Below are 25,506 nucleotides of genomic sequence, written 5' to 3' on the forward strand. Positions count from 1 at the left end.
GATACCGTAAAAATCAGATAGCGCGGTTGGCGGTATTCATAAACAGCGCTATCTCTTTTCTGTAGCTCCCGAGCTAGCAACATCGAAACGGTGTAAAACGTCGCTACCTGTCCGTATTTCCCATATAGGAATACATGATGGAAGGAAAAGAGAATGTCTCACGCTTATCGGCAACAAATTCGAGGGACGTCTTATACGTGTAAATAATATACGTACAGAAAACCGAGTAAACGGCCATTAAATATACGGTATCCAGTGTCACGCTCAGAGCGTGTATTGCTGCATATCGGGACAGTACAAGGGGACACGGAAACACACTCGACGAGGCCCATAAACAGCAATAAAGATTTTTATTGGGCAATTAGGAAGAAGGAAGTCACAGCAGTCGGAGGAAAGACTAATCAAGTTGGGCGTGCGACAAGTCACCAACTGTGCTACGTATACGCCATGTTCCGGTAAACATTTTTATTGCCATTTACACTGCTGCACTTGCGACACGACAGCTTTCGACTTCTTGTGTCGTGTCGCAGGACGTTGTTACGTCGTGTCGCACCAGCGTGACAGGGCCTTACAATCACCATTCTTACAATTTATTATTATTTTTACATTATTACAATTTTTCTTAGAGCGAACTGTCCAAGCTGTGCTTCACAGCGAGATTTCTATCTCCATTTATATGGCGTTCCATTACTCAACACATTGCTTCAGTATGCATAATTTTGTGCATCGTATATGCACGTGTTTGTAATTAAAATAATCTGTGCTGCTAAGAAGCACCGTAAAGTTAGATGGTAGCACTATATGCGGGTGATGGTGATAGTGATGGGATAAAGAAAAAAAAGGGGAAAAATGGGAGGAAAAAAAATCACTGGACGATTATGGATAGTCAGTAATGCGAAATTTGTTATACGTTAGTTATATTAATTTGTTATATGTTAGTTATACACCACTGTTTTTATTTTCCACACATAGTACTTTCTTCGGATCGCACTCCTATAGCCCAGTTCTTGATGGTCATGAGAGTGTTTTATTTTATTTTATGTTATTTGTTTATTTTTTATTTTATTTATTGGGCTTCTATAGGCAGAAGCCGCAGGCCGAGCGTGGCTCATTCGACTGATGCTCTCGTAGTACCCGCTTCCTTCATATTTCTCCTCGCCCCCTCTTCACTTTCGCCGTGCCCTCCTTCTTTGCTTTCCTCCTCGCGCCCTCTTCACTCTCGCCGTACGCTCCCCCGCTGCTTTGTTCCTCACGCTCTCCCGTACTTTCATCCTTCGCTTCGCTCCTCGTTCGCTCTGCCGGGTACAACACGGACGCCCCTCAACCCAGGAACGGGCGCGTACGAGCTGCGCTCTAAAAGAAGAAAAAGACGAAGAAGAAAAAAAAAAAAAAAGCGAGTAGTAGAGGTCTTGCTGACAGAAGTGTGGACCGAATGCTCTGATTCACAAAGCGGCAAATAGTTACGTAAACCTTGCGATCCTCACTTCTAGAAGCATTCCGCTTTACTAGAGAGTTTTAGTAGACCGTTACGCAGCGAACGGAAGGAACGGAAACGTGGCTTCTGCGTTTCACGTTGGAACGATCGGCTCATCTTTTTGCGTTCCGTCCTCTACGTTGTTTTCGTTGCACAAAACTACATGGCTGCCTGCAACACCTTGTCGACTGTGTTCGAAGTGAAGGCTGCGAGACAGCGCTTCAGTACGAGGGACTTCATCTTCTTCTTATAAGAAGCGGTATACCTTGTACCACTCGAAAACACGAACTTCTGGTCTCTGGGTGCTGCCAACCAAGTCCGAGTGGGCAACAGCGTCCGCCATAATGGCGGGTGATAGCGATGAACTGACCTGCAGGGAGTGTCCATTGTCCTTTCGTTTGTTGGTGGCACAACAAATTATTTTTCAAGCGCAAAGAAAACAAGAACAGAACACGAAAAAGTAGTTATATTATGCAATTCGTTCGGAAACAGATATCTAGACAACTTGGGAACGGTAGTTCATGTTATCACCGTTGGATGGCAACACAGTTCTTACCGTACCGTTCGTAGCGTTGCCTGACGATCTGCTAAAACTCTCTTCCTATCCGTTTGACGGTAGCGAACTACGTACTCTGCGTTAACGTTCCGTGCGTTACGGAACGGTCTACGAAAACTCCCGATTATCTTACACTCTAATGGTGTCGTCGACTGGTTGCTTCCTATCGCTCTAGAGCGCTCTAGGGTGACGTTTTATCATCGACTGGTCGAAACAGAGGCCTCTCGCTGCATTCGACTGGTTCATTCGGAGCGCTTTCCTCCAACTCGGAGCGGATACGAAACTGGTTAGGTTCCGGTCACGTGACTGCTCCAGCTTCCGCTGAGTAGTGTTCCTGTTCCGCCATGCCTGCAATTTTCTCCATTTTGCGTCGTCGTCGTTTTGACTACAAGGGAAACACTGGCGAAAAAGATGAAACGCCGGCTTGACACAACAGGCAACAAAATTTACTTGTAATACGTTTCGACGCCAATGCGGGCGTCCTCATCAGACAAACGCAAAACAGAATAGTACAGATCCGAGATCAGCTTTATTCCTTCGTCATGTTCCTGTAGCATTCCGGTAGGGGCCCCTTGTGGCTGTTGCAAGCATTGTTATCAGCATGAATGTACCAAGATTCCAGAAATTTTCTTGCCCCCCCCCCCCACACACCTATGTTCACGTGTCAAAGTTTCTGCTTCTTCGAAGTTAAAGGAGTGGCCGGTTTTGAGTACGTGTTCAACCAGCTCGGTGCGATGATTCTGTGTTGGTGGCTTCTTTATGTGTTGTTGATCTGTAGTTGAAGAACGTCAGCAACGGCTTCTGCACGATTCCTCCAGCTCGTAGCCGGAATGAGATGCGGTCTGACCCGCTCCAGCTCGGGGTATCGGGACCATCAGTTCAAGACACCATAAGGAAAAAGAGTAAGTGGAGAGTAACTATGGTGGGCTAGAAAGCCTACCATAGAGTAACTATGACTTTTACTCTTTTTTCACTCTTCTTTGTTCGTCTTTGCTCCGGCTATAGCCACTAAATCCGATACTCGATAAATCGATACCCCTCACACATCAAACGGCGAAAAGATACAACGGCGCCCTGCCGCGTTGTCTCTGCAGTGGCGCGTAAAGTAAAGCATAAAGAGGCAAGTCTGGTTATCGCAGACACAGATAAGGATGTGTGGCGGTGCGAGAGTATGACGAAGTTGCAGATAACCGTCTCAACTGCCTTCTTCCCTGTTCGTTCCTTCATTCTATCGCTATTTTGTGTGCGTCGACGCCACACCGCCTAGATAGCATCAGGCCTGCTCCCACGTGACACAGCGTCACACGAGGAAGGCCTGCTGTGTGTGCTGCTATGACGCCGATGAAAGACGAAACGAGAAGAATGCTTGAAGCGTCTTGCAATGCCAGGCAGGCCTCCGTGGGGTGACGTAAGCGCGCAGGTCTGATGCTATTTAGGAAGTGTTGGTCGACAGCGACGAAGAAGGATTGTCTGTTATGTCCGCGCCGTATTGTGCACCTTTGTGCCTGTGTGCTACTGTGTTTGCCTCACCTATCACGCATATGTGTATGTGTTGATCCCCGTCCAGTTGATTCCCATCCCGCTCATACACTACCCCACGTGTAGTGACGTATAAGGGTAAGGTAACGCCATCTTTGAAACGTATCATCATGGTTGTCATCATGTGTGTTCTTGCATCAGACATCAGTCGACTGAATTATTACCGAAGGAAATCACCAATCCAAGAACTAGACAGCAGCAGAAGAATCCTGGCCTCTACAAGTACCTAGACGAAACAAGTGCTTTCATGGCTTTATGGTGTCATGTTTCGCACGTGGAACAAAATTAGTCGGCGGAAACCCATGTGTAGATATGCTTCGTAGCTTGCTTGGAAACGTCTTTCGTGTGATCGCACAGTTCGCGTATGAGTGCAGCCCAGTATTATCGGTTTGGCTTCACGTGCCTGATCACAGTTGTCATCCTGTTGCGCCTGTTTCTGGGCAGGCTTCTGCTCTCCGGGGATGCTGGCATTTCGGATGTTTGTGCCCTATTGCCTGCGTATGCTGGTGCGGTGCGCACTACCTGTACTACGTTCAGGGTTGTAGGTGTTAGGTTTGCTGTCGGATGCTCGTGTTCAAAAGCGTCTACATCGAAGCTCGTCAACAGTCGAGCACGGCAACATTTGGAACAAGAAAGAATCGAATTATTTGAAACGAATGGGACAGATGGCGCAGCAAAACTCGCTCCCGAATTACATTATGCAGATGGAACGCTTCCTCTTTGTATCATCCAGCTCGACTCTGTCTACAGGAAAATAAGGGAATGGCGACGATGCAAATTTCGCGCCCTGTAAGTGGGCGCGAAAATGAACGTGGCGTAGAATTTTCCCTTTCGTTTTTATTTTATTTTATTTTATTTTTCTGAGGGCCTTGTTAGACGCCTTTCTGCGAAACCCAAGAATAGTTCAGCGAGTAATGTTTCTGTACCTGAAAGAGACCGGGTCGTAACGTTTTCGATTTGACTGTCGCATTGACGCCTTTTGTTGCAAATTATTTCCTTATTTATTTCAATGCGCGTCAATTATACCATTTTATTTTATTTCAATTTATGTTCCATCATTATTCCATCATTTTTGTTGAGGTGGAAAAAGACAACTGAGTTGTCCGTAACGTATGACAACGGTAACAAGATCGATGATTGTTGCACGAGAACGTATTCGTTATAGCCACACTTCGCAATAATGGGATAGACAGAAATGCGAATTTTTTAAATGCGAGTAGATATTTCAGACTCGTGCGTAACTTTGTGACGGATCGCTCCTGCGTGGAGGCTACCGATTAACGAAAACCTGTTCAAAAATCACTACAGGAAGCCCAATATTCACAGTTCCAAATTCACAGTGAAGAAAAGAAGAAAAAAAAAGGAAAAGCAAATTACTATTCAGACAATTTACGCGTTTCTACAACTCGTAGTTTTCTTAACTTCATTTTCAGAGTATGGTTTATTCACTTATTTTTATTTGTATAGTATTAAGTAGTGACATATTTGAATGGTCTTTTTTTTTTGCTGCCTTATTCACTATTACTGAAGCACATCTGCCCTTTTAGAGCTCGTATATCCGTGGCGCATGATTTCACAGGTGGCGTGCAACAAAATCCGCGACTCGTTCGTGGAAGATCACTGCACGTACTCTATTGCGTTTCGCGACGTTTTTTTTTCGCCAAGCTTAGTCTTCCTACGAGAGGACGTCTAACGAAAGTGCGTGAACCAGGTCTATATACTTCCACAATCGATTAAACCTCGACGAGTACAAGGGCGGGACTGGTGGACACCGAAGTTCCATTTATTGTTGACGCAAGTGACGTGTGAACAACAGGCGAGTGGTATATGTACTTTCACAGCTTACGAGGGACAGCTGTCGAAATGCTTACCCTTCAGTTGGATCAGCCATGTGTTTCAATACTGTCTGGATATAGTGGCGAACTGAGTTACGTTGTGTTACCTCTGTGCAACATGTGCACTCTAACAAAAAAAAAAAAACAAAAAAAAACAATGAAATGGGGAGTACAGCATGTTTCACCTGAGGCGATAAAAAATTATAACTGGCGACGTACTCGCCGGGGGATTGTCGGACTTCCGGCACTTACCTTCTGGAAACTTTTGCCACCATTGAGGGAGGTTTTGGACAATTTTTAATTGCGGTAAATTTATTTTTTCAATTGAACTTTGAAAATTGCCAAGCGAACCTCACTCTCTTTTACAGAAACATGATGTCCTCCGCGGATAACCGCACACCCAACAAAAACTATGCACAGTATCGAAAGAGAAATAGTTAAAAAAAAAAGTAAAAAGTACACTTTAGCCTCGCCTGCTTGATTTCCGCAGAGAAGCGCGAGCGAAATCTGCGTTTAGACGAGAAAGTGTCCGCAACTACCGTGCTCTTTTCTTTGCGACAATCAAGCAAGCGGGCTGAAGCTGAATTTTTACTAATTTTTTTTAGACTATTTCTGTAGTGATACTGTACATAGCTTCGGTTTGAGGTGTGGTCATCCATGGAGGACTTCATATTTCTGTAAACAAAATAAAGATAAAAAAAAGAAGTGAGGTTCGCTTGGCAATTTTCAAAGTTCAATTGAAAAAAATAAATTTCCCGCAATTAAAAATTGTCCAGCCTTCCTCAATGGCGGCAAAAAGTTCCAGAAGGTAATTGTCGAAAGTATACGACAATTCTCCGGCGAGTACGTAGCCGGTTAGAATTTTTTGTCACCTTAGTTGAAACACCCATTTTAGTCCCCTAGATTGCAATTACTCTCTATTTTAGTCGATTGACCCCGAAATTTACGCCACCAGGGCTTCATATCGTCACTGAACCTCGGAAAGGGTCTTCTGAATGCAACAGCAAACATGTGCGCTTCGCGAATTCGATGGAATCAGGCTATGTAAGCAAGCTTAGCGACTCTCCACCCACACAGAGTAAAAATAGAAAGCGGTTCTTTCTTGGCAGATTGTGTCCAATGCATGTCGCGAGAATTTCTATCACTCCACATATCACGGTTGAGGGTTTAATTCGAAGTACTTTCATTCATGCACATGAATTATGTAGCTAGCACGGCGCGTGAAATGCAGTCCCCCGCTCTGTGACATTCATTTACTCCTACGCTTTTAGTCCCGAAATACGTTTTGTCCCCCCAAAGGACTAAAACTACTCATTTTTCCTTCGAGTTTTGGTGGTGGCTGCGAGAAGCTCAATTCGTTATCATTCCGGGAATTGTACGTACACGTGTGCTTATCGTATCGCTTGTCTGGTACGTACACGGCAGAGAGTAGTGACTGGGCCTTTTCCCTTTGAACACACTTCCCAAGCAGCACAATGTATCGAAAGTTGAGTGCAGTGGGGGTGGACGGTAGGTGTTTTACTGGTGTTCTTTAGTTTCACGGGTCTGTTTAAGGCCTTCCACCTACCCGTCCTCCCCTATTGCATTCGAGTTTCAGTACATTGTGCTGATTGGGTTCACTTGAAAAGATAAAAAGCACTAGAAATACTCTTTATTATCGTACAATCTTTTATGCAGCGGATTGCCACTACGATGTCAGGCCCGCGTGCGCTGCCATTACCGCCAACTGGTTAATCATGCATAAAACCTTGTACGATGGTGGTACGATAATAAACGGTAGGTTCAGTGTTTTTGATCTTTTTATCGCTTGGGTTTACCGACAAAAGTTTCGGCCCAAGCAGCACAATGTACTGAAAGTCGAGTGCAATAGGGGTGGACGGGTAGGTGTAAAGGCCTTGAACAGACTCGTGAATCAACAGAACATTGATAAGACGCATACCGTCCACCCCTATTGCACTCTACTTTCAGTACATTGTGCTGCTTGGGGGCATTCTTCGATCGACACGCCTCCCCAAGCAGCACAATGTACTGAAAGTCAAGTGCAATAGGGGTGGACGGGTAGGTGGGAAGGCCTTGAACAGACTCGTGAAACTAAGGAACATTGATAAGACACATACCGTCCACCCATACTGCACTTTCAGTACATTGTGCTGCTTGGGTCACTTCAAATATATCTTCTCACCCGGTGTAGAACCCAATTATCTTCTTCTTATAAGACAGCCCAGCAAGTGGTGGAAGAGATCCACGAAGAAATATAAGTCTGAGCTTAAGCAACACCACACACTTCTTCCTCCTCCTCCCCCCACTCTGTTTCAACCCTGTAATGCCAATTCTCTTTCTCTCTTTTCGCGTGGCACAATGAACGGTGGAAAGAGTAAATGAGTGGAAAGTTCCGAGGCGTTGCCTTCTATAGATCCAACGGCGTAAGTGACCGGCCACCAAAAATAACTACGTCACAACAGCGGTGCGTTAATCGGATCAAGAGCTCCCCAAACTCAATTTAAAATACTTAGCGCGGTTCCCGCAATCGATACTTTCATCTCGTCTTCGGCATGGCCCGAAGATCTTCGGGAAGCGTGAGCTGTTTGTTCCCTCGGGTAGTCCGAGTCACAGAATCTCGGTTTTGTTTTCGGCGGGACTGTTCCTCATTCTCAGATTGCTTAGCTGGGACTGGCTGCTTGAGATAAACGGGTCGCTCTTCGCTGCATGTGAGCGCGTTGTTTCGCAGTGCGTGTGTTCCATCTTTCTCGGTTGAGAGCAGCAAGTGATCGAAAGGGCTGTAGATGGACTTGATGAAAGCATCGTCTCAGAGTGAAGTGGATAGCTGTGATTGATGGGGTTGGCACGGTTGGGCGAATGGGAATGGCGACCTCTTATAGTAGTCTGTAAACACTGTACCGAAAGAGAGAGAGAGTTGCCGGGGAAAATGGGATAAGAAAGGGGGCACAAGCACAGAGTCGGGCTACATTCGAAAGGTCCTTGATGACGTATTCGTATGTGCGCATGGATGGCACAATGGCGGAAATGCGCAGGGTATTTGCACTGTGTTGACCCTTGTTGGATGAAGAGGAACGAACCTACCGTATAGACACGAATATAGGCCGAATAAAAAATGCAATCCACAAAAACCGACCCCCCGTCTTCTGCGCCGGTCATTGGCAGAAGGCCTCCGGGTCTCCCAACAATGGGTGGCACAAATCAAGATGTCGGTACCTTGATTTATTTTCTTTTTTTTTTTTTCTGTGCGCTCCTTTCACTCCTGAAGTCACGATGTCATCTGCTTCGGCTAATCGTCTGCAGACGATTTCAAACACAGGCTTTCTGTGGCTACTTGTGGCTACCCACGCGGCTCGCGGCGGCTGGTCTGCATAGCTACGGCTGCCAAAAGCACGCCGTGATTGGTGGAATCTTAATGGCTACATACACGTCACGTCGCCACGCGTTCAGGTCTTGTTTACTCTAGGAGGCGTTGGTGCTTGTCACTTTTACTGCGTTCGTTTGTTGTCCTTTTTTGCCGCATTCGTTAGAAAATTTATGGAATTTGTTATTGATGTATGTCTGCCGTTTTGGGGTCACAAAAGTTTTTTTCTTGTTCTTACAACTTGTAATTTAGGGTTGGCTGATATTCCGGTATATACGCGGCAACTGTTGTAACACTTTAACACTATAGATATTGTAGATATTGTTGAGACACGTTAAGTTCGAGGAAGGCGCACGCCTCCCGGTCTCAACAAATCGGCTGTGAGTGTGCGTTATGAGTGTGAGTGTGTTATGCGCTGAAGTCCGGGAAGAAGGGAGTGCGCGCATCTACTAAGAGACTCGTCGTCGGACGTCCTGGTTGAGCAACGTGAGAAGTTACGGTGTTTTCCGCGGTATTTTCTCGAGGTCCTTCGTCATAGACTAATTTATTTGAGACCGTATAGATGGACAAAAGTAAAGCGGATTCCTATACCTGCGACTGCCAACGCACTGAGCGCATGCCAGACTATGTCCCGGGTTACAAATAACCCGGACTCGGCGAGTATCGCTGAATTCCTGCATTAGCGTATGCAGGAGGTGTCTGGAATGCGCTTCATTACATTCTGACACGGTAGAAGCCCGGGACGATCCGTTTGGAAGTTTCATTAGGATTCTTCCCGTCTTCGCGAGAGTTGTTTATCTAAGCTAGTGTCCCGTAAGGGACCCGTCTGAACAGGACGTGCCCAATTGCTCCATCTCTCCGTGCCAGTGTGTGCCAGGTTTCCCAACTTCCAGCTCAGACGGTCATTTTAATTAGACACAGGTCGTACTGTAGGAGATAATATACGATGTACACTAACTTCCAGATCTATAGTTTTACAGTATGCGTAAAGAGTTGGTAATGTAAGTTTTGTTTTGTTTCAAGTAAAATTATGTTTGTAATTATTGTTCGCACCAAGCAAGGGAAAAAAATGTCTCTACTGGAATCGTCAGCATGTGTATGGTTTGGGAAATGAAAGTACGTATTGCAGCAGATGATGCGAAAAACGTACGTCATAGCTTCTTGCTGTCACGTGAGCGCAAGCGCTCGACGTCGTGTCTTCACGTGCACTGCTATAGCTCAACACCACCTAGATAAAGCCTGCGCATTGCCTCCTCTCCCTCCTTCGCTACGTGGACACATATACTCAGAATTCGTCTGCTAGTGCGATTCACCGTTCTGCGAATTCAAGAACCCGCAAATGATTGCAACGCACCTGGAACCTGCAGACCTAAATATTTAGACAAAAAGTGCCAGACGCTTTCCAGAAAATCAGTTTTGAGAAAGATTGAGGTCGTTTTGCGCTTTATTTCCCAGTTTTCCCATTTAGTACGCGAGGACGTTCAATCCCAACTCGCTGATGACGGTGGTGGTTCTCCATGGCCGCGACCGCTGATAGCACGTTCCTGATTGGCCACGACCGTCGAAAACACGATCCCGATTGGCTGACTCGAAATTGTTACGTCACCTCGGCGGGAGCGCACGCTCTCTTTATCTAGGTGGTGTTGGCTAGCCGTGGGGAGTATCATGCGACACAGCCACGAGATATTCGGTAGCAGACGACAGGAAAAGACGCTGGCGGTGTCGTCTGCTAAATGTCGTCTGCTAAGTGCGCAGTATGCCACTCTCGATATTCCGGCACCGTGTGAATACTCGACATAACACGGGGCGGAACTTTGGCTCCGTGAGCAGTTTTTTTTTTTGCTTTTTCTTCCACTTGAATCTTCCATGAGGATGTCGCTCGTGTGGATGCGGGGTAATAGGGGTTGTAAGGAATATGACAACTGGTCTCTGTAGATGTGGTCGGTTTGAGATGGACTCATGCGGTCTAGTTACACCGTTCGCTTCCGGAGGGAGTTTGCGCTGCACCGTCTCAAAATTGTTTTCTTTGCTTCGCTTTCACCACGCACTTTAAGGAAGTAATGTAATCGGCGCCAGCGTGCAGAACACGACAGCAAACGACAAAGCCATTATTTTCATTCGCAGGGATCTGGAAAACTGCAGTAAGCTTGTCGCATTTGTTGCTTGCAATCAATTCGCCGACTGTTACTCTAGGGAATAACATCATTTTGGCCCAAATATCGTGGGCGGGCGTACCGAATGAAGTGATTTTGTTGCGTCTCCCATAGACTCTCATGTATCGAAAATTAGACAAACTTTAATTCACTAAAAATTAGTGGACCGCGTCATGCCCTCAAAAATATGTCGTTCCCCGGATAAGCTCGAGGGGAACACACCTGTACCTGTTTCGTGTAGCAGTTTAACGAGGTTTACGAGAACCCTGCGAACACAAATTCGCCATAGGCTTCTTAAGAAGTGAGTCCGCTTTAATGGTTATGAATCGAATGACGGAAGATGCGCGTGATCACATGATGCATCATAGATGCACACTGACGTCAGCGTCTTCGTCTTTTCCAATAGGGGTATCCGTACACAGGCGCGGGTTCAAAGAAGAAACCTCGGTGCTCCTCAACCTTGACATCTTACCCCCTTGTTTGGGAGAGGGGACAATGAGGTCGCTCCACGGGAAACAGGCGAGAGAGGGAAACTGGGGAGCTGCGTAGACAGCTGACCTACCTGCCCCCCAGCGTATTGGTGGATCGCCATAGGTTGACAAAATGTTCCACACAGGAATTACTGTGTAGCTATGTATTCCGTCCGTGTAGGTATGGACAAACATTCGCACTTTCAGGGAGCGTACCGTTGATATATGTAGTCAAACTTTGGCTACTTTAGGTTTCGGTTGACGCCTGTGTGTCGGAGTTAGCTATTCGGTTATTTTTCTGCTATGCCCATCCAATGTCGTACCGAGGAATGCCGTGAAAACTGTGTCGAAAGTTTATGTAAGCTTCACTATGGGCACGCCGTAGAGAATGGACATCACGTGCAAAAAGAACGCTAGGCGAGGTCACGATTGAAGCAGCGACAGAATTCGGTCACTGCTTCGATATGCTGACAGTTAAAAAAAAATCCCTCCAGAGAATCCACCAACAAAGACCTCAGTCGACTGAACGAGACAAAGCAAACTTTCTTTCGGCATTCTGTGACAGATATTCGATATTTCTTTCCAACAAAGATTAAGCACAAATGTGTTTTTGAGACACGACAACAGATGTACGTAAAAATGCGACACAGTAGAAGGGCATTTGTGTATCAGCTCTAGCTGCTTCTGAAAGCGCGATGGTGTCCTTCGCAAAAAAAAAAAAAAATGGCGTATGTCTTTTACTTGAGCCCGCATGATTCACTGAGGCGAGATCGCAGCTACCGTTACCTCGTATAAGGAAGCAGTAAGGTTTCTTTTTGCGTGAAGAAAGCATATGCTTTGAAGGGAGAGCAACAGCGATAAGGATAGATGTATGTAAATAGTTCAATTTGTTCTCCACAGATACCTGTACGTGTTTGAGCATGAATATGCGCATCCCTGTTGTAGAGGTCCACGCGCCAAGTCCATGTCCATCAAGGAGGAAAAAAAAAAGAAAAGAGACACATTCACGTAAATGTAACGCTACAACTCTCTGCGCTAGTGGATTTCTTAATTTTTTTCGCAATAATCTATCTATACGAAACAGGCGATAAATAATCGATGTTCAGGGACGAGTGATTTATGAAGTGAACACTTCTTGAAGAGGGTTTAAAGTTTAAAACACCTGTCACGTTTCAAAAACGTAGTACATAGAAGATCTGCTTCCTTGCGTGTCCGAATGCATTCCCCGAACATGTCCCGAAACATTAGAACAAACCACGATTTAGACAAAGTTAGTCTCGGTCTGGTCAACGTGACACCCTTATATTTATTTTTTTTTTATGTTATCTGATCTATCCAACAATTCGGCAGCAACAACAGGTCTACACTCAAAAATTTCTTTTGACCTCAACAAAGAACTGAGTAAGAAAAAGAAGAGAAAAAGAAGGAGAGAAAAAGAACAATAAGAAGTAGAACAGGAGGAAGAAGGAGTTAACTCCACACGCACAAATACGTAAACTACACAGCATATTGACGTAAACGGAGGTCATGCAAGACGTTTCGCGCTTTATTCGGATGTGAACCCATGCATATGTGTGTTCACATCATTGCAACCTACGGTTTGCGAAACTGCACTCTTAAAAAAAGGGTGTACTTTAACTCCTTTTTTTTTGCCACACATATAACACCCTTTTGGAGAGTACAATTACTCTCAAAAGGGTGTTGCCTCACTCCCTCAACACTCTAAGAAAAAAAGGAGTACTTTTACTCCTTTTGGGGAGTAATTGCATTGCCACAAAAAATAGTCCCTTTCGGGAGTAAATGCACGGGAGTAAATGAATGTCACAGAGTGAAGACCGCATTTCACGCGCTGTTGTAAGAGTCCCAGGTACATAATTGGTGCGCATGCATGAAGATACTTTGAAGCAAACCGTCAACCGTCATATATCGAGTGATATAAAATCTTGCCCCATACTAGGGCACAATTTGCGAAGAAAGATGCGCTAACTGTTTCTTACTCTGTGTGGCTGGAAAATTGCTACGTTGTGTGAGTTATACAGCCTTATGTCGTTCAAATTGACCAAGCGCACATATTTACGTAGACTTTTGCATTCAGGAGACCATTCGCGAAGTTTAGTGACAATTTTCAGTCCTGGGGAGTAAACGTCGGGACTAAATGTTGGGTTAGGGGACTAAAATGGGGAGTAATTGCAGACTAGGGGAGTAGAAGCTGCAATTACTCCCCATTTTACTCCTTTTTTTCTTAGAGTGAAGGGAATAGCATAACAGTTTTCTCCCTACTGGAGAGTAATAAATTACGGTACTCCCCGGCAGCGAGAAGGTGTTATGTTACTCCCTTGAGGGCGTGAGGAGACACCTTTTTGAGCGTAATCGTGCTCTCCAAAAGGGTGTTATATATGTGGCAAGGAAAGGAGTTAAAGCACACCCTTTTTTTAAAGAGTGTGTATACGATCCCCTCAGGGCCTTCCTGTCAGTACCAGAGATGGCACGTTATCCGTTCCGTTCCATATTGACGCGTTGTATACGTACCACGTGACATGGGACGCACCTCTTCTTTCTTGACTTTCAGCTACCTCCATTGTTTGCTGTCACAGGTGACTAAAGAAAAAAGTGAATGCGTCACGTTTCACGAAGGACGACTCACTCGGAGCATTGGGTCATACAATGGCAGGGATGGGTTTTTGAGGTTCTTCTGGAAAAGTGAGCGCTGAAAGTGCTCTCTTGGAATTCGTGTGCGCACATAAAATTGCGTTTAGTTGTTACGTATATTTTCACCGTAGGAACTATGCTGGGGTATAGCAATATGTCCGTTGTTTTTCATGGTCTGTTCTGTATTATGGGCGCGCATCCAGGAAGACTGGGAAGGTTGTAAGGATTGTCAAAAGTCCTTCTCGTTGCCCTGTTACAGGCAGTTCTTACTGACTTAAGTATGCAGATAACCTTATATGCATAGTATGCATATAGATATGCAAGTAACCTTACGTTCGCAGCACTTGTTTCAGATAAAGTAGCACCAATGCTGTGAAAGAGTTTCAAGAGAAGGGCCATTGAGGGGAGCTCTGCATATGCTAAAAAAAAAAAAAAAAAGGAAAGAAAGAGAAAAAGAAAAGAAAGCCCTTTCTGTGAACCAGAAGCATTGCCGTGACCATTATGGACTAGACGCGCGGAATTTTAGCGAAGTTTAGGGGGGGGGGGCGATTTGCAGAGCTCAGGAGTAAATTACAGGGTCGGAGGTCTAAAATGGGGATTCATTGCTATCGAGAGGACTAGAAGCTGAAACTACTCCCAATTAGCTCCTTTTCCCCCCCCCTCAGAGTGCACTGTAGAAGTGTCTCGATGCCTTGTGCATAATCTCGTTATCACGTCCGACTATGAAGTCAATGTTAGAGAGACGGTCGTATCTGGAAACCCATCTATGAAACCTATACCACTACGTTCGGCGTGGGCCGATGATCTACCCGTCTTGTTTTTTTATCCGAAAAGGGCTTAGATATGATATAAACGAATCTTAAAGATCAGCGCTGCTCCAGCGGCCACAGGAGCTCAGACGGCGTGACGTCACTCCCTAAGCGGAGGAGAGAGAGAGCGGCGCTGAGAGGAGGAAAGGCACCGTCCAGTCGCCCCGTAGCGACTCCCGCGGGCCGCGGCATGGCGGTATTCCTTTTCTCAAGGTCGAGCCCCGTGACTTCACGTTCACTGCTAACCGTGCGGAGCATTCTGCGACACAGCCACAAGATATTCCGTAGCAGACTGAAAACAGGACGCTGACTGTGTCGTCTGCTAAGTGCGTACTACGTCACTCCCTATATTCCGGCATCGTGTGAATGCTCACCATAACACGGGACAAAACTTCGGCTCCGTGAGCAGTTTTTGCTTTTTCTTCTACTAGAATCTTAGATCTTAGAATCTAGAATCTTCCGGTGAAGATGTCGCCAGTCCAAATACACGGCAGCAGTCAAAGTACGACATTGTATTCCGCGTGGGGTTTTCGATGGGTCGATGGGTTTCGGGTCCGATGGGTGAGGGTCAGTGGCCCAGGAGCTATATAGACCAGTTTCCGCGGGTGACGTCACATGGCTGGTGTGGGCAAAACAAATTAACAGAGAGTCCGGGACAACGAGAATAATTTGACACAGTTTGCCAGAAATTACGATTCGACAACACCTGAATCAATCTGCAATTACATACGGCAATCGGGAGTCGCGTTCGTGTTGTTGCCCACACAACAATGGCGTCTTTTGTTTGTAAACGGAAAGACACTGTAGTTACGAAATCGACTGGAACAGATATGCGACCGTCCCTTTAACAGACGCTATCGAATTAACAGAACAAAACAACATGTGAGACGATGAATGAGCAGTTTCATCGCCAGGGGCGATACTCTACCCCATTGCTGGTGAATTAACAGAACGTACACGCACCAAAAATAGACTTTTATGCACGGTAATTGGGAAACGAGAGCATAAGGACGTTCCCTTTATATCTTTTTCGTTTCTTCGAAAAGTATTTCCTAACACGAAGCGCGTTAATGGCACTGCATCAGCTAAGTTTCGCTTTCCTGTGGCCGTAATGGACATAGATTAGGGAACGCACGGTCCAAGTCCTCCGGTATATAAACTTCCACCGTCCACGCAAGCGTTAAAAGCGTTCTCTTTTTCGTTCTCTTTTTCGTAATGGCCACCATTACAGGAAGCGTTTCAGAGTGGTGTCTGTCTGGCAATCACGTATGGACAGTGTGCATTCGATTGATGCTGGTCGATACTCCTTGTCTGCAGTAAGGAATCCCCATGATGGAACCCCATGTTCTATAGGCGCTAAGTGGAGTATGTGTATTTGGGATACAACCAGCGCCACCTATAAGTAAACAAAGTGTGCTTTTAAGAAGAATGTCGGCACGCGCGGTTCCCCTTGAAGCTGGACCAGGACGCATACTAACCCCCCTGTCACCCTTACTCCTTCCTTCTATCCTCTCTTCATCCGTCCGCTTCTGTATGCCGCTCATAGCTGCAGTTGCTTCGCGGCACTAACACCGAACTTAAAAAAAAAAGTCCTGTGAACTCAAGTCGTGCCATCTCATTCTTCAGTGCTCCACCCTCACTTCTCAGTCTCACCCTCATACGAATTACCACCTCTCTCTCTCTCTTTTTTTAAAGGTCATCTTTGTCTTAATCTATCTCATCTTGCTTTCACCTTTTGTTAGTTTATCCCTTATCGCCTTATTCTTTTCTTTTACTTTTACCTATTTTTCTTTTGTCCTTTTTTTCTTTCTTTCTTTCTTTTTTGTGGACTAGCAAGCCGACACGCCGTTTGACCGACCTTTCCTCCCCCTTTTTTCCTTTATTCTGATAAATATATCCTCCCCCCCGCTGTTGTTGTAAATCGCTCTGTTCACAAAAAAGAAACGAAATTTTAGCAATATTTGCATAAATTTGCGTATTATACATATATGCAAAAAGACATATTTGATAGTGTTACATACGCGAGTGCTCTTCTCTTTTTGTTCTTTTTTTTCCTCGAGAGCATCACTTTCATCAGCGAAGTGGTCCTCCTCTCCTCTCTTCCTCGCCACCTGCGATTACTTCTCCGCACTTCCCTGCAACGCTCACTGTGTATAAGGGATTGGCGCAGCTTATATGGCCTGTTTGCATAATCGACCCACAATGAAGCCACCAACGAAGCAAGCATATAGCGGCGAGAGCTGTCGTTTAACTTCTAAGAGCATTATAACCCTATCTGCATTCTTTGCTCGTTTTTTTTTCTTTTTTCTTTTTTTTTTCTTCCGGCTCGCATGAAAGGCAAACACAGTTCCGTGTGCACTTTCTGTTTAATTCCATTGCAGATGGTAATGCGCTTACCGACAATCGAATAATAAAGCTCTGGGTCAGGACAAACATGCAGAAAGTTGGCCGATGAACATATCCGAACGGCTCGCGGGCATTTCTATGGGTATGATGTCTCTGCGGATTTTGTTCGTGAGGAATTTCTAAGCCGTCCGTTCTTGTTGGGTGCATACTGATACATTTGTATACGAATAACGATTTATTCCGTTCCTGAATTACTGGTAACTCTGGGAGATTGCATGGAGTGTTGAATAGGGTCGCTGTTGTGCTGTGGAAATGCTGCGCACAGCTTTCAGGAATAAAGTGTAATCCACGTGACGCGTTTATTGACTGCCTTTCGTTACAGCCGAGTTGTTAGAATCGTAAATAAAGTATATCCTTCAGAGAGCCAATTATGCCTTGTGACATGCGTCTACTCGCTCTATTGGAAGGCATCGGCACCCTTTGAATTACGTCATTTAGTCGTTTCCCTTTTCTATGCAGAGTGCTTCAGTAACCATGTTAAAGAAAAATTAATGGAAGAAGCACAATGGTGAAAAATCTGGAATCAAGAACATTTATTTGTAACTGTTGCCACTTACTGCAAGTAATTTTATCAAAGTTTAATTGAAATAAATTTATTTACTTGAATTGCGCCTTAAAATCTCCAAAGGCTGTTGCCGCAAAAGACAACATAGATGTTACATAAATCGACGTGTCGTACGCAATAATCGAAATCGTAGCCTGGAGAGGCGAGCCCCAATCACACTGCGCATGTGCGGTGTCGTGATATTGTGTCCGTAGCATTTATTTAACATCTACCACCGACGCGTGTCACGAAATTCAGCTTTACACAAATACAAAAATATATGTGAGTTCTAATTCGCTGATCATTTTTTAAGGTAGCGTGCCCGATCTTTTCACAGAAAACTAGGCGCACGAAGTTTATCAGAGTGTATCCCCTGCTGTCGGCACAGTTCCCCTTGAAGTCGGCCCAGGACGCATACTAACTCCCTCCCCCTCCTTCCCGCTGTCCTGTCTCCATCTATCTACGTCTGTATCCCGCTCGTAGCCACAGTTGCTTCGCGGCGCTGACACGGAATTAATGAAAAAAGTAATCCCCGGCGGAGTGGGAACGTATTTGCAAGCTGTTGCGAAACGACGGCTTTGCGCCGAAGCTGTTGCAATCTTTAGCCCCCTCCAGAAAGGAGATGGCCAGCAGAGCTCGTGGCGCGTGCTGGAATGCCCTACTTCCAGGGTAGACGCGATTAACCACAGGAAGGATCGTGAGTGGCCTAGTTGGCCTAATTGGCTGAGCTTTCCCAGGAAATTTATCTTCCCGTTCCCCATTATCCGCTCTTCAATGCCTTTTCACGTCGGCTATATCTTTCTATTTAGGGGAGGATTCCTGCACCGGTGCCCTGTACGTCGCAGAGTCTATAATACTGTCCTGTCCACTAAAACTCCATAATTCTTGCGTAAATAAACTATGCAAGGGCCGCCACTACATTATACTTGTATAGTGTTGCGTGGAAAGCCCCGGATTAAGGCCGAGGTTGTTACACACGGACGCATCTTGTGCGGAAAGCTAGTTTTGTGTGAAATGTTTCGTTTTGACTCCTGCGACACGTTTATTGCTACCGATGCATTTGCAGTGAAAAAACACAAAGAAAGAACGAAAGAACGAACGATACGCGACAAAAATATGTGATTGTTGAAATAAATGCACCCTGCTTCATGTTATCATAATTATAGATACCGTAAATAATAGCGTAATTAGATGATGTTTTCGTTTGTGAAGCTGAAGCAAATCTAATGCGGTCAGAAAGGTGCTACTGGTGTCACAATACAAGTTGAATGTATTGGTGTCTAATTATGATACCAGTGGAACCTTACGTTCAGTTGCACTGCGTTACCTTTGCTTGTATTTCCCAAATAATATATCCTTATGATGCGCTGTTCTGAAAGCAGAGTAAAAATAAAATAACGGTGCACGATAAAAAAATATGTGATTCGTGACACAGACGTAAATGTAATGCGGTCAGCAAGCTGTTACTGGAATCATAATTAGATACTGCAGTATATTTTACTTGGGGCCTACTGTAATGGTATCTACTGTACCTGGTACTTGTATCTATTGGCATCATATCCACAATCTACTGACATTTCATGTATTTCTATTTCGGAAATATTTTTCATCGTGTGCTGTTCTCTCATTTTATTCAATGCAAATGAACCAGGATTCTATGAAAGTATTACGAAACAGAAGGCGAGAATTGCTGTTGGCCATTTGGAAGCAGCTGTGCGTTGCAGAAACAAGTGTTGTCACGCTTTGCCAACGTCAGAGGGGAATAATTAATTGACACCTCCAGAGAGGCAGTGCGGCCTCATAATATAATACTCGCATGACTTTTTCGTTAGTAAAATACTTTCAGCGTTGAAGTGTACGGGACAGTAATGAAAGGAAAGCCAACAAAAGAGACCTCTCGTGGTGTAGAGAGGTATTTTATTTATTTTCGCGTCGTGCCCTGGCTCCCAAAGTGAAAAGGCCAATATTGAGATCAACTTTGAAGGATGATGACGAGCACGCGTGATGAAATAGGCTATACCTGAAGAATAAAAGCGGCATGAAGGGCCCCGAATAACGCCAGGCTGTCGTGCCTGGGTGGTCATCTTCGGCCATCGGAAGAGCAGCGATCAATTTTGTGCAGGAAGAATTCGCACACACACACACACACACACACACACAGAAAAAAAAAATTCCCTGCATCCTTTTTCATTCTGCCAAACGCGATTGAACGCTGTAGCTTTATATACCGTGTATTAACACGAGCGACATCTGCACGGAATATTCTAGTGGAAGACATAGCAAGAAATTGCTTACTCGGGTGGAAGTTTCGCCAGGCGCAGGAATATCGGAAGCAGACGACAAAAACAGACCTGTCGTCTGCTACGAAATACCTTGTGGGTGGCTGAGCCGCAGGATGTTCTTCATGGTTAAAAGAGTGCAAAAGGACGTGACGTTCAGGCCTTACGCTTACGTGGCAGTAGAAGGATATAACGTTTTGCGCGTCTTCCACTGGAATGTCGCGCTCTTGTGAACGCACGGATAGGGCCATGTTCCAATCCCGATCTTCGGGCGCCCGCGTTCGTCTACGTACCATTGTAAGTAGTTCTTCCTTCTTCTCTCGCCACACATGTTGGGGTTGGACCTACACGGCTGCCGACGTTGGCGGGCACTATAATGTTATCTCTCCAAAAGTACTTCCAGGTGTACTTCTCTTGAAGTGAGTTACTGTTCTACGCCGTATGCCGAAATACAGAAGAGTAGACGCTAACAGCGTACAACTGTGATCGGATATAACGATGTAATGAAACAAAGTAACCACAATGTAACGAAATTTTTAACGTCTATGGATCAAGTTCGAATCTAGAATTTACTTCGCAGTTAGAAATCAGTTGCGTTTCATTTTGCGCGCCTAAATGTTTGTCCCCAAGATGACGTGCGCCGTTTTCGTAATATGTTATTGAATTCTTAAAAATAGGTAGCGTCACATTCGCGGCCTCTTGGGTGACACTCATAACGTAAGAGGAACGCAAATTTCGGTAAGTGCGTTTCTGCGAGCGCCGGATCTTCGCTTATCAAATATTTTTCTAGAAATCTAATGAAACAACAATGCGACTTTGATTGGAATAGTATGTCATAGCCATACGCTTCCGAGTTTATGAGGACAAATGCTACCTCTGCTTGGCAAATGTTAGAGTTCAATTAACAAAATTAGCTTAGTTAATTCGTGACGCAAATGTAAACTACAATATTGTGTGGCAATTTTTGTACTAGCGTCACACAGGAGATATACATTCATAATGAGCTCATTCAATGTTTGCATAAAAGTTGAGTTCGAGTCTCAGACTCAATCTCAACAGCTTCGGCAGCGCTTGTCGCACGAGCAGCGAGCGCGTGCTCAATGCTCTGCCAAAGCTAGAGTCACTAAATAAGCTTATTTAGTGACTCTAGCCAAAGCTATTGAGACTGATTGATTGATTTGTAAAAGAAAAAATGGAGATTGAGATTGAGTCTGAGACTTGTACTCAGCTTTTATGCAAATGGGCTCTGATGAAGAAAAAAAATTCCAATTTAATATTTTTTCTATGCAGTTCGCTTTTGCTTTTTCATGAGGCACAAACGACTGCCATTTGTGTGTTCAAACATAACAAGCTTCATAGTTTATTAGTACGAAAAGCCGTGGCGCACGCAGATTATAGCCTATAGGCCATGTGTGGTTAATGTACATGAATAAAAGTCACTTTTAAGCTTGTCCGAATTCTCCGAAGCACTAGCTGGGCTTTGTAAAATTTAGAATGATTTCCCAAGTGATGTGCACTGTTTAGGTGACTGAATTCTTTAAAAATAGACATGGACCGACGTACATACATTTTCGTATAGAACATTTCTGTGCTCCCGAGTTTTACACTGCATCGGGAAAAGGTGACCTTGAATTGCGTAAAACAGTGCATATATAAAGAATATGTTTCGCTGCTTTCGAAAGTACATTTATTCAGGACATCCCGTTACTTTCCGTTCAGCATGATTCGTTCTGCTTGGATATACTGCGGCGGGTGGATTATTAGGCTGCTAGAAACGACAAATTACCATGCTGTGGGAAAGTACAGTATTCATCGGGGCAACGCTCGTGGAGTTGCACTGTTGCGCATCCTAGAGTCACTAGTGCATCCCAATATACGCTGTCCCGTTTCTTTCCCCTATACTGAACGAAATGAGAACTTAGCTCGTCGCCATGGCAACCGACATTGGTTCTATTTCCATGTGATATCTTCGGCATGTCGACGAGGTCGTTTACATCTAAAAGAGACGCAGGAAACGAATCGAACGAGTGCATGACCCGGCATCGAGCTATTCCGTTGCCCTGAAAGGTAAAAGGCTTCGGCACAATCCTGCGTCTGAATTATGGGATGCCCATTCGGGTGTCTGTTTCTGCGAGCTCGTGGAACAGTTCTTTGGCGGTGCCCGCACCAGCGATAGGCATAAATCCATTTTTTGAGTATTTAAATATAAATACAAAATACTTTGTTGAAAGGGTACTTAAATAAACTTCATAAATACTTTTCAATATGAGAATTTAGATACAAAATATAAGCACAGTATTTAAATACCGTAACTACTACTATAAATACTGTAAGGAAGGTGGGATCTGGAATTACAGACATAATGATGATTATATCAGCAAGCCACAATAACATCTATTTGTTAGATTATCGTGGCGATTTTAATATTAGAAGCGTTTCTCGAAGACTGCATCTTTTAGGCATCTTCTCTTCAGCTCTATCTTCTCTACAATCAGATTCGTAAAAGAGAGCAGCATGAACAAAGGCTTGTAATAAATTTGACTAATATGCGTCGTACAACAAGGTAATCGGGTGGTCGCGACCGTTGCCCGCAACAACAGTGAAAAACTCGCCATTTAAAATGGTTGTCGCATGCGCATGCTGGCACAAACACTGTATCAGTGCGCCTCAAACCAATCTAAACTCGCCCATCTTCCCAAAAGGTCAAATGCAGGGCAATGTTAGGGTATGAGTCAGTATATTCTGCATTTAGGAGTATTTATAAAGTATTGACAAGAATAGATACCCGAAAATTGGTTTTTAAATATAATCATTAGTACATTTTTCTAGCCTGTATTTTAACCTACAATGTACTTAAATACTGCCCATCCCTGCCCTGAACAGCCTCGACAGCAAGGCCTTTATAAAATACAGGGCGTTGATTTTATATTTTACAAAATTTATATGAAAACACTATGAGTTGGCCTATATGACTTGGCGGATCCAGGATTTCTTAAAAAATGCCATGACTTTTTGTCACGAGATTAGAAAGACCTAAAACGCAAGGGTGCGGCGGGAACACGGACAACCTTCTCACTTTCGCCGGAGATAATGTAGTAGTTCTGCAGCACAATACACATCCCATTGTGCAATTGGCCATATCCACTTACTTTTGCTTCTTGTTTCGGCGTGAGAGCGCGCTTAGTGCGTGGCGAATCACCAAGAATGCCCGGCGCTTGGCCCTCATACAGTCAATCTTCGCAACGACCGAGATACTTCACTATATTAGGGCGGATGTAGCCAAGGGGACGCCCAAGGGTTGAGATTGGGTCCCTTAACGACTGTGCGACCTTAATATGAGAAGATGAGGTTTCCATGACAGCCTTGCTGTCTCGGAGGAGTCGCTGCCTTCTGGCTCATGTGTGTATGTATGTCCATATTCCGACGCGTTGTGACTCTTTTTTTTTATATATCCTTCTTGCGTCCATTCTCGTATAGTGTTCGTGTTTCTCGGGAAACCAGGGTAATTATTCCTCGTCAGTTGGTGTGCCGCTCAGCTCTGGGGGAGAAATCAAGAAACGTTACGATACTCACGACACTTCGTGGTATTAAAGGTAGTATACGGTAAAGGGGAAAAAGCGAGCAGCTGACATGTTTGGTCTTGTTCAAGAGCTTGTGGCTTATACGCGTGAATACTTCGCAATAAAGCACGCGCATCATATGTCGCTCTAAAGGAAATATTTTTTTATTAACATTGGGATCAAATCAGAGCCGTATACGAGGGGTGTTCAAGTCAAACCGGGTCTTTTCATTTTTCGCAAAAGTAAAATGAACTTACAGGCGCGAAATTAGTTTTATTTTTCAACGTAATCTCCAGCTGCACTAATGCACTTGTCCCAGCTTTTCACGAGGGCTTGGATGCCAGCAGCGTAGAAATCCTTACCGACGCGTAGCAGCCATGATCGGACCGCATTCTTGACCTCGTCGTCGCAGCTGAAGTGGCGGCCCCCAAGGAATGCCTTCAGTGGCCCGAAGAGATGGAAATCGCAGGGGGGGGGGGGGGTTGGACCGTAAGGGGGATGTGGCAGCAACTCCCAGCCAAGTTCCTGTAAGGTGCGTGTCGTGAGATGCGCTGTATGCGGGCGTGCATTGTCCTGTAGGAGGAGGCCTCATTTGGTGATGAGGCCCGGCCGCTTTTGCTTCAGCGCCTTATGCACATCCCTGAGAACCTGGCAGTAATATGCACTATTGACGGTGGTACCACTGGGCAGAAAATCAACATGAACAACGCCAGCCTTGTCCCAGAAAACCGTGGTTTTCCAACTGCTTTTCAACAGCTCTATTGGAAGTGTATGCCTCTAGGAATTAGGCACTTTTTGTCGGACCTTTGACACACAAGTAATCATAAAAAATGTAGTTATAATAGATAATAGTAGTCTTATAGTTATATAAATTTAATAATTATTATGGCAATTATAAAACAGTTGTGATGTAAATTGTCCATAAGCAAGAGAAACGTGTACCGCCTTACTGCTTCCCTGTCCGGACACGCTCAGGGACTTCCACTCGCAGCTTTTCGAAATCGCCGCCAGGTGGCCACGGCTTCGCTGGAATAAATAGTTAAAAAAAGTGTTAGAGTTCGGCGGACTAAAAATAATACGGAGAAGTGCAAGTGTTGCTATAGCCCCGCCTGCTTTATTGTCGCAAAAAAGCGCGCGCGAAATGTGCGGCAAGAGCAGGAAGTGTCCCCGCCTTGATTTGTTTTGCTATCTTTGTGGTATGCTGGTCAGCCTTGGTGGCGTGGTCGGCTGGTTGGCCCTGATGCTGGTCGTCACCAGCATCAAGGTCAAACCGAGGGAAAGAAAGGTAAAACTGGAGGTGGGACCACTTCCCCTCTCGTCGCACCTTCTTCGCGCGCTTTTTTGCGACAATCAAGCAGGCGGGGCTAAAGCAGCACTTTTACAAATTTTTTCGATTATTTTTGTTGCTATGTTGTGCATAGTTTTTGTAGGGTCTGCGGTTATCCGTGGAGGACTTCATAATTATGTAAAAAAAAAAAAAGGTGAAGTTTGCTTGGCATCTTTGAAAGCTCGATTAAAAAATAAATTTTCCTCAATTACAAATTGTCCAACTACTTCCTAAATGGCGGCGAAAGCTTCCAGAAGGTAATTGCCGAAAGTGCCCCAATCCTCCGGCAAGTACGTTGCCAGTTATAATTTTTTATCACATGAGGTGAAACGTCCTGTATATGCCACTTCTTTTTTACACCGCTCGGGTGTAAATGTCTTGCAGTATGGCACACGCCTGGTGCGGTGTAAGTGTACGGTGTCACCCTGCACCGAATTGTGCTTTGTAAAACTGTCCTAAATGATGTGTTCCATCTCAAAGGAAATAATCTACAAAATACACCATTTGAAAGGACGTGTGGCTGTTTTGTAAACACCTTTTTCAA

General features: G+C 44.8%; 1 protein-coding gene across 4 annotated transcripts in view; it reads left to right on the forward strand.

Moving 5' to 3' along the window:
* Positions 1-2,689: 2,689 nt before the first annotated feature.
* LOC135366838 (diuretic hormone receptor-like) overlaps positions 2,690-25,506 on the forward strand; it is a 99,824-nt gene continuing 77,007 nt past the window's right edge. The window contains exons 1-2 of one of the 4 annotated variants that reach the window (XM_064599777.1): positions 2,690-2,739; positions 2,809-2,932. Coding sequence is in view for 1 of the 4 variants with exons in the window: in XM_064599776.1 (XP_064455846.1) it covers positions 20,325-20,372 (48 nt within the window). In the remaining 3 variants the exon portion in view is untranslated. Of the gene's footprint in view, positions 2,740-2,808; positions 2,933-3,291; positions 3,653-20,292; positions 20,373-25,506 lie in introns of those variants that run through there. The other 3 variants (XM_064599780.1, XM_064599778.1, XM_064599776.1) reach the window with 3 other exon arrangements.

Source organism: Ornithodoros turicata, chromosome 8, assembly GCF_037126465.1.
Source record: "Ornithodoros turicata isolate Travis chromosome 8, ASM3712646v1, whole genome shotgun sequence".
NCBI lineage: Eukaryota > Metazoa > Arthropoda > Arachnida > Ixodida > Argasidae > Ornithodoros > Ornithodoros turicata.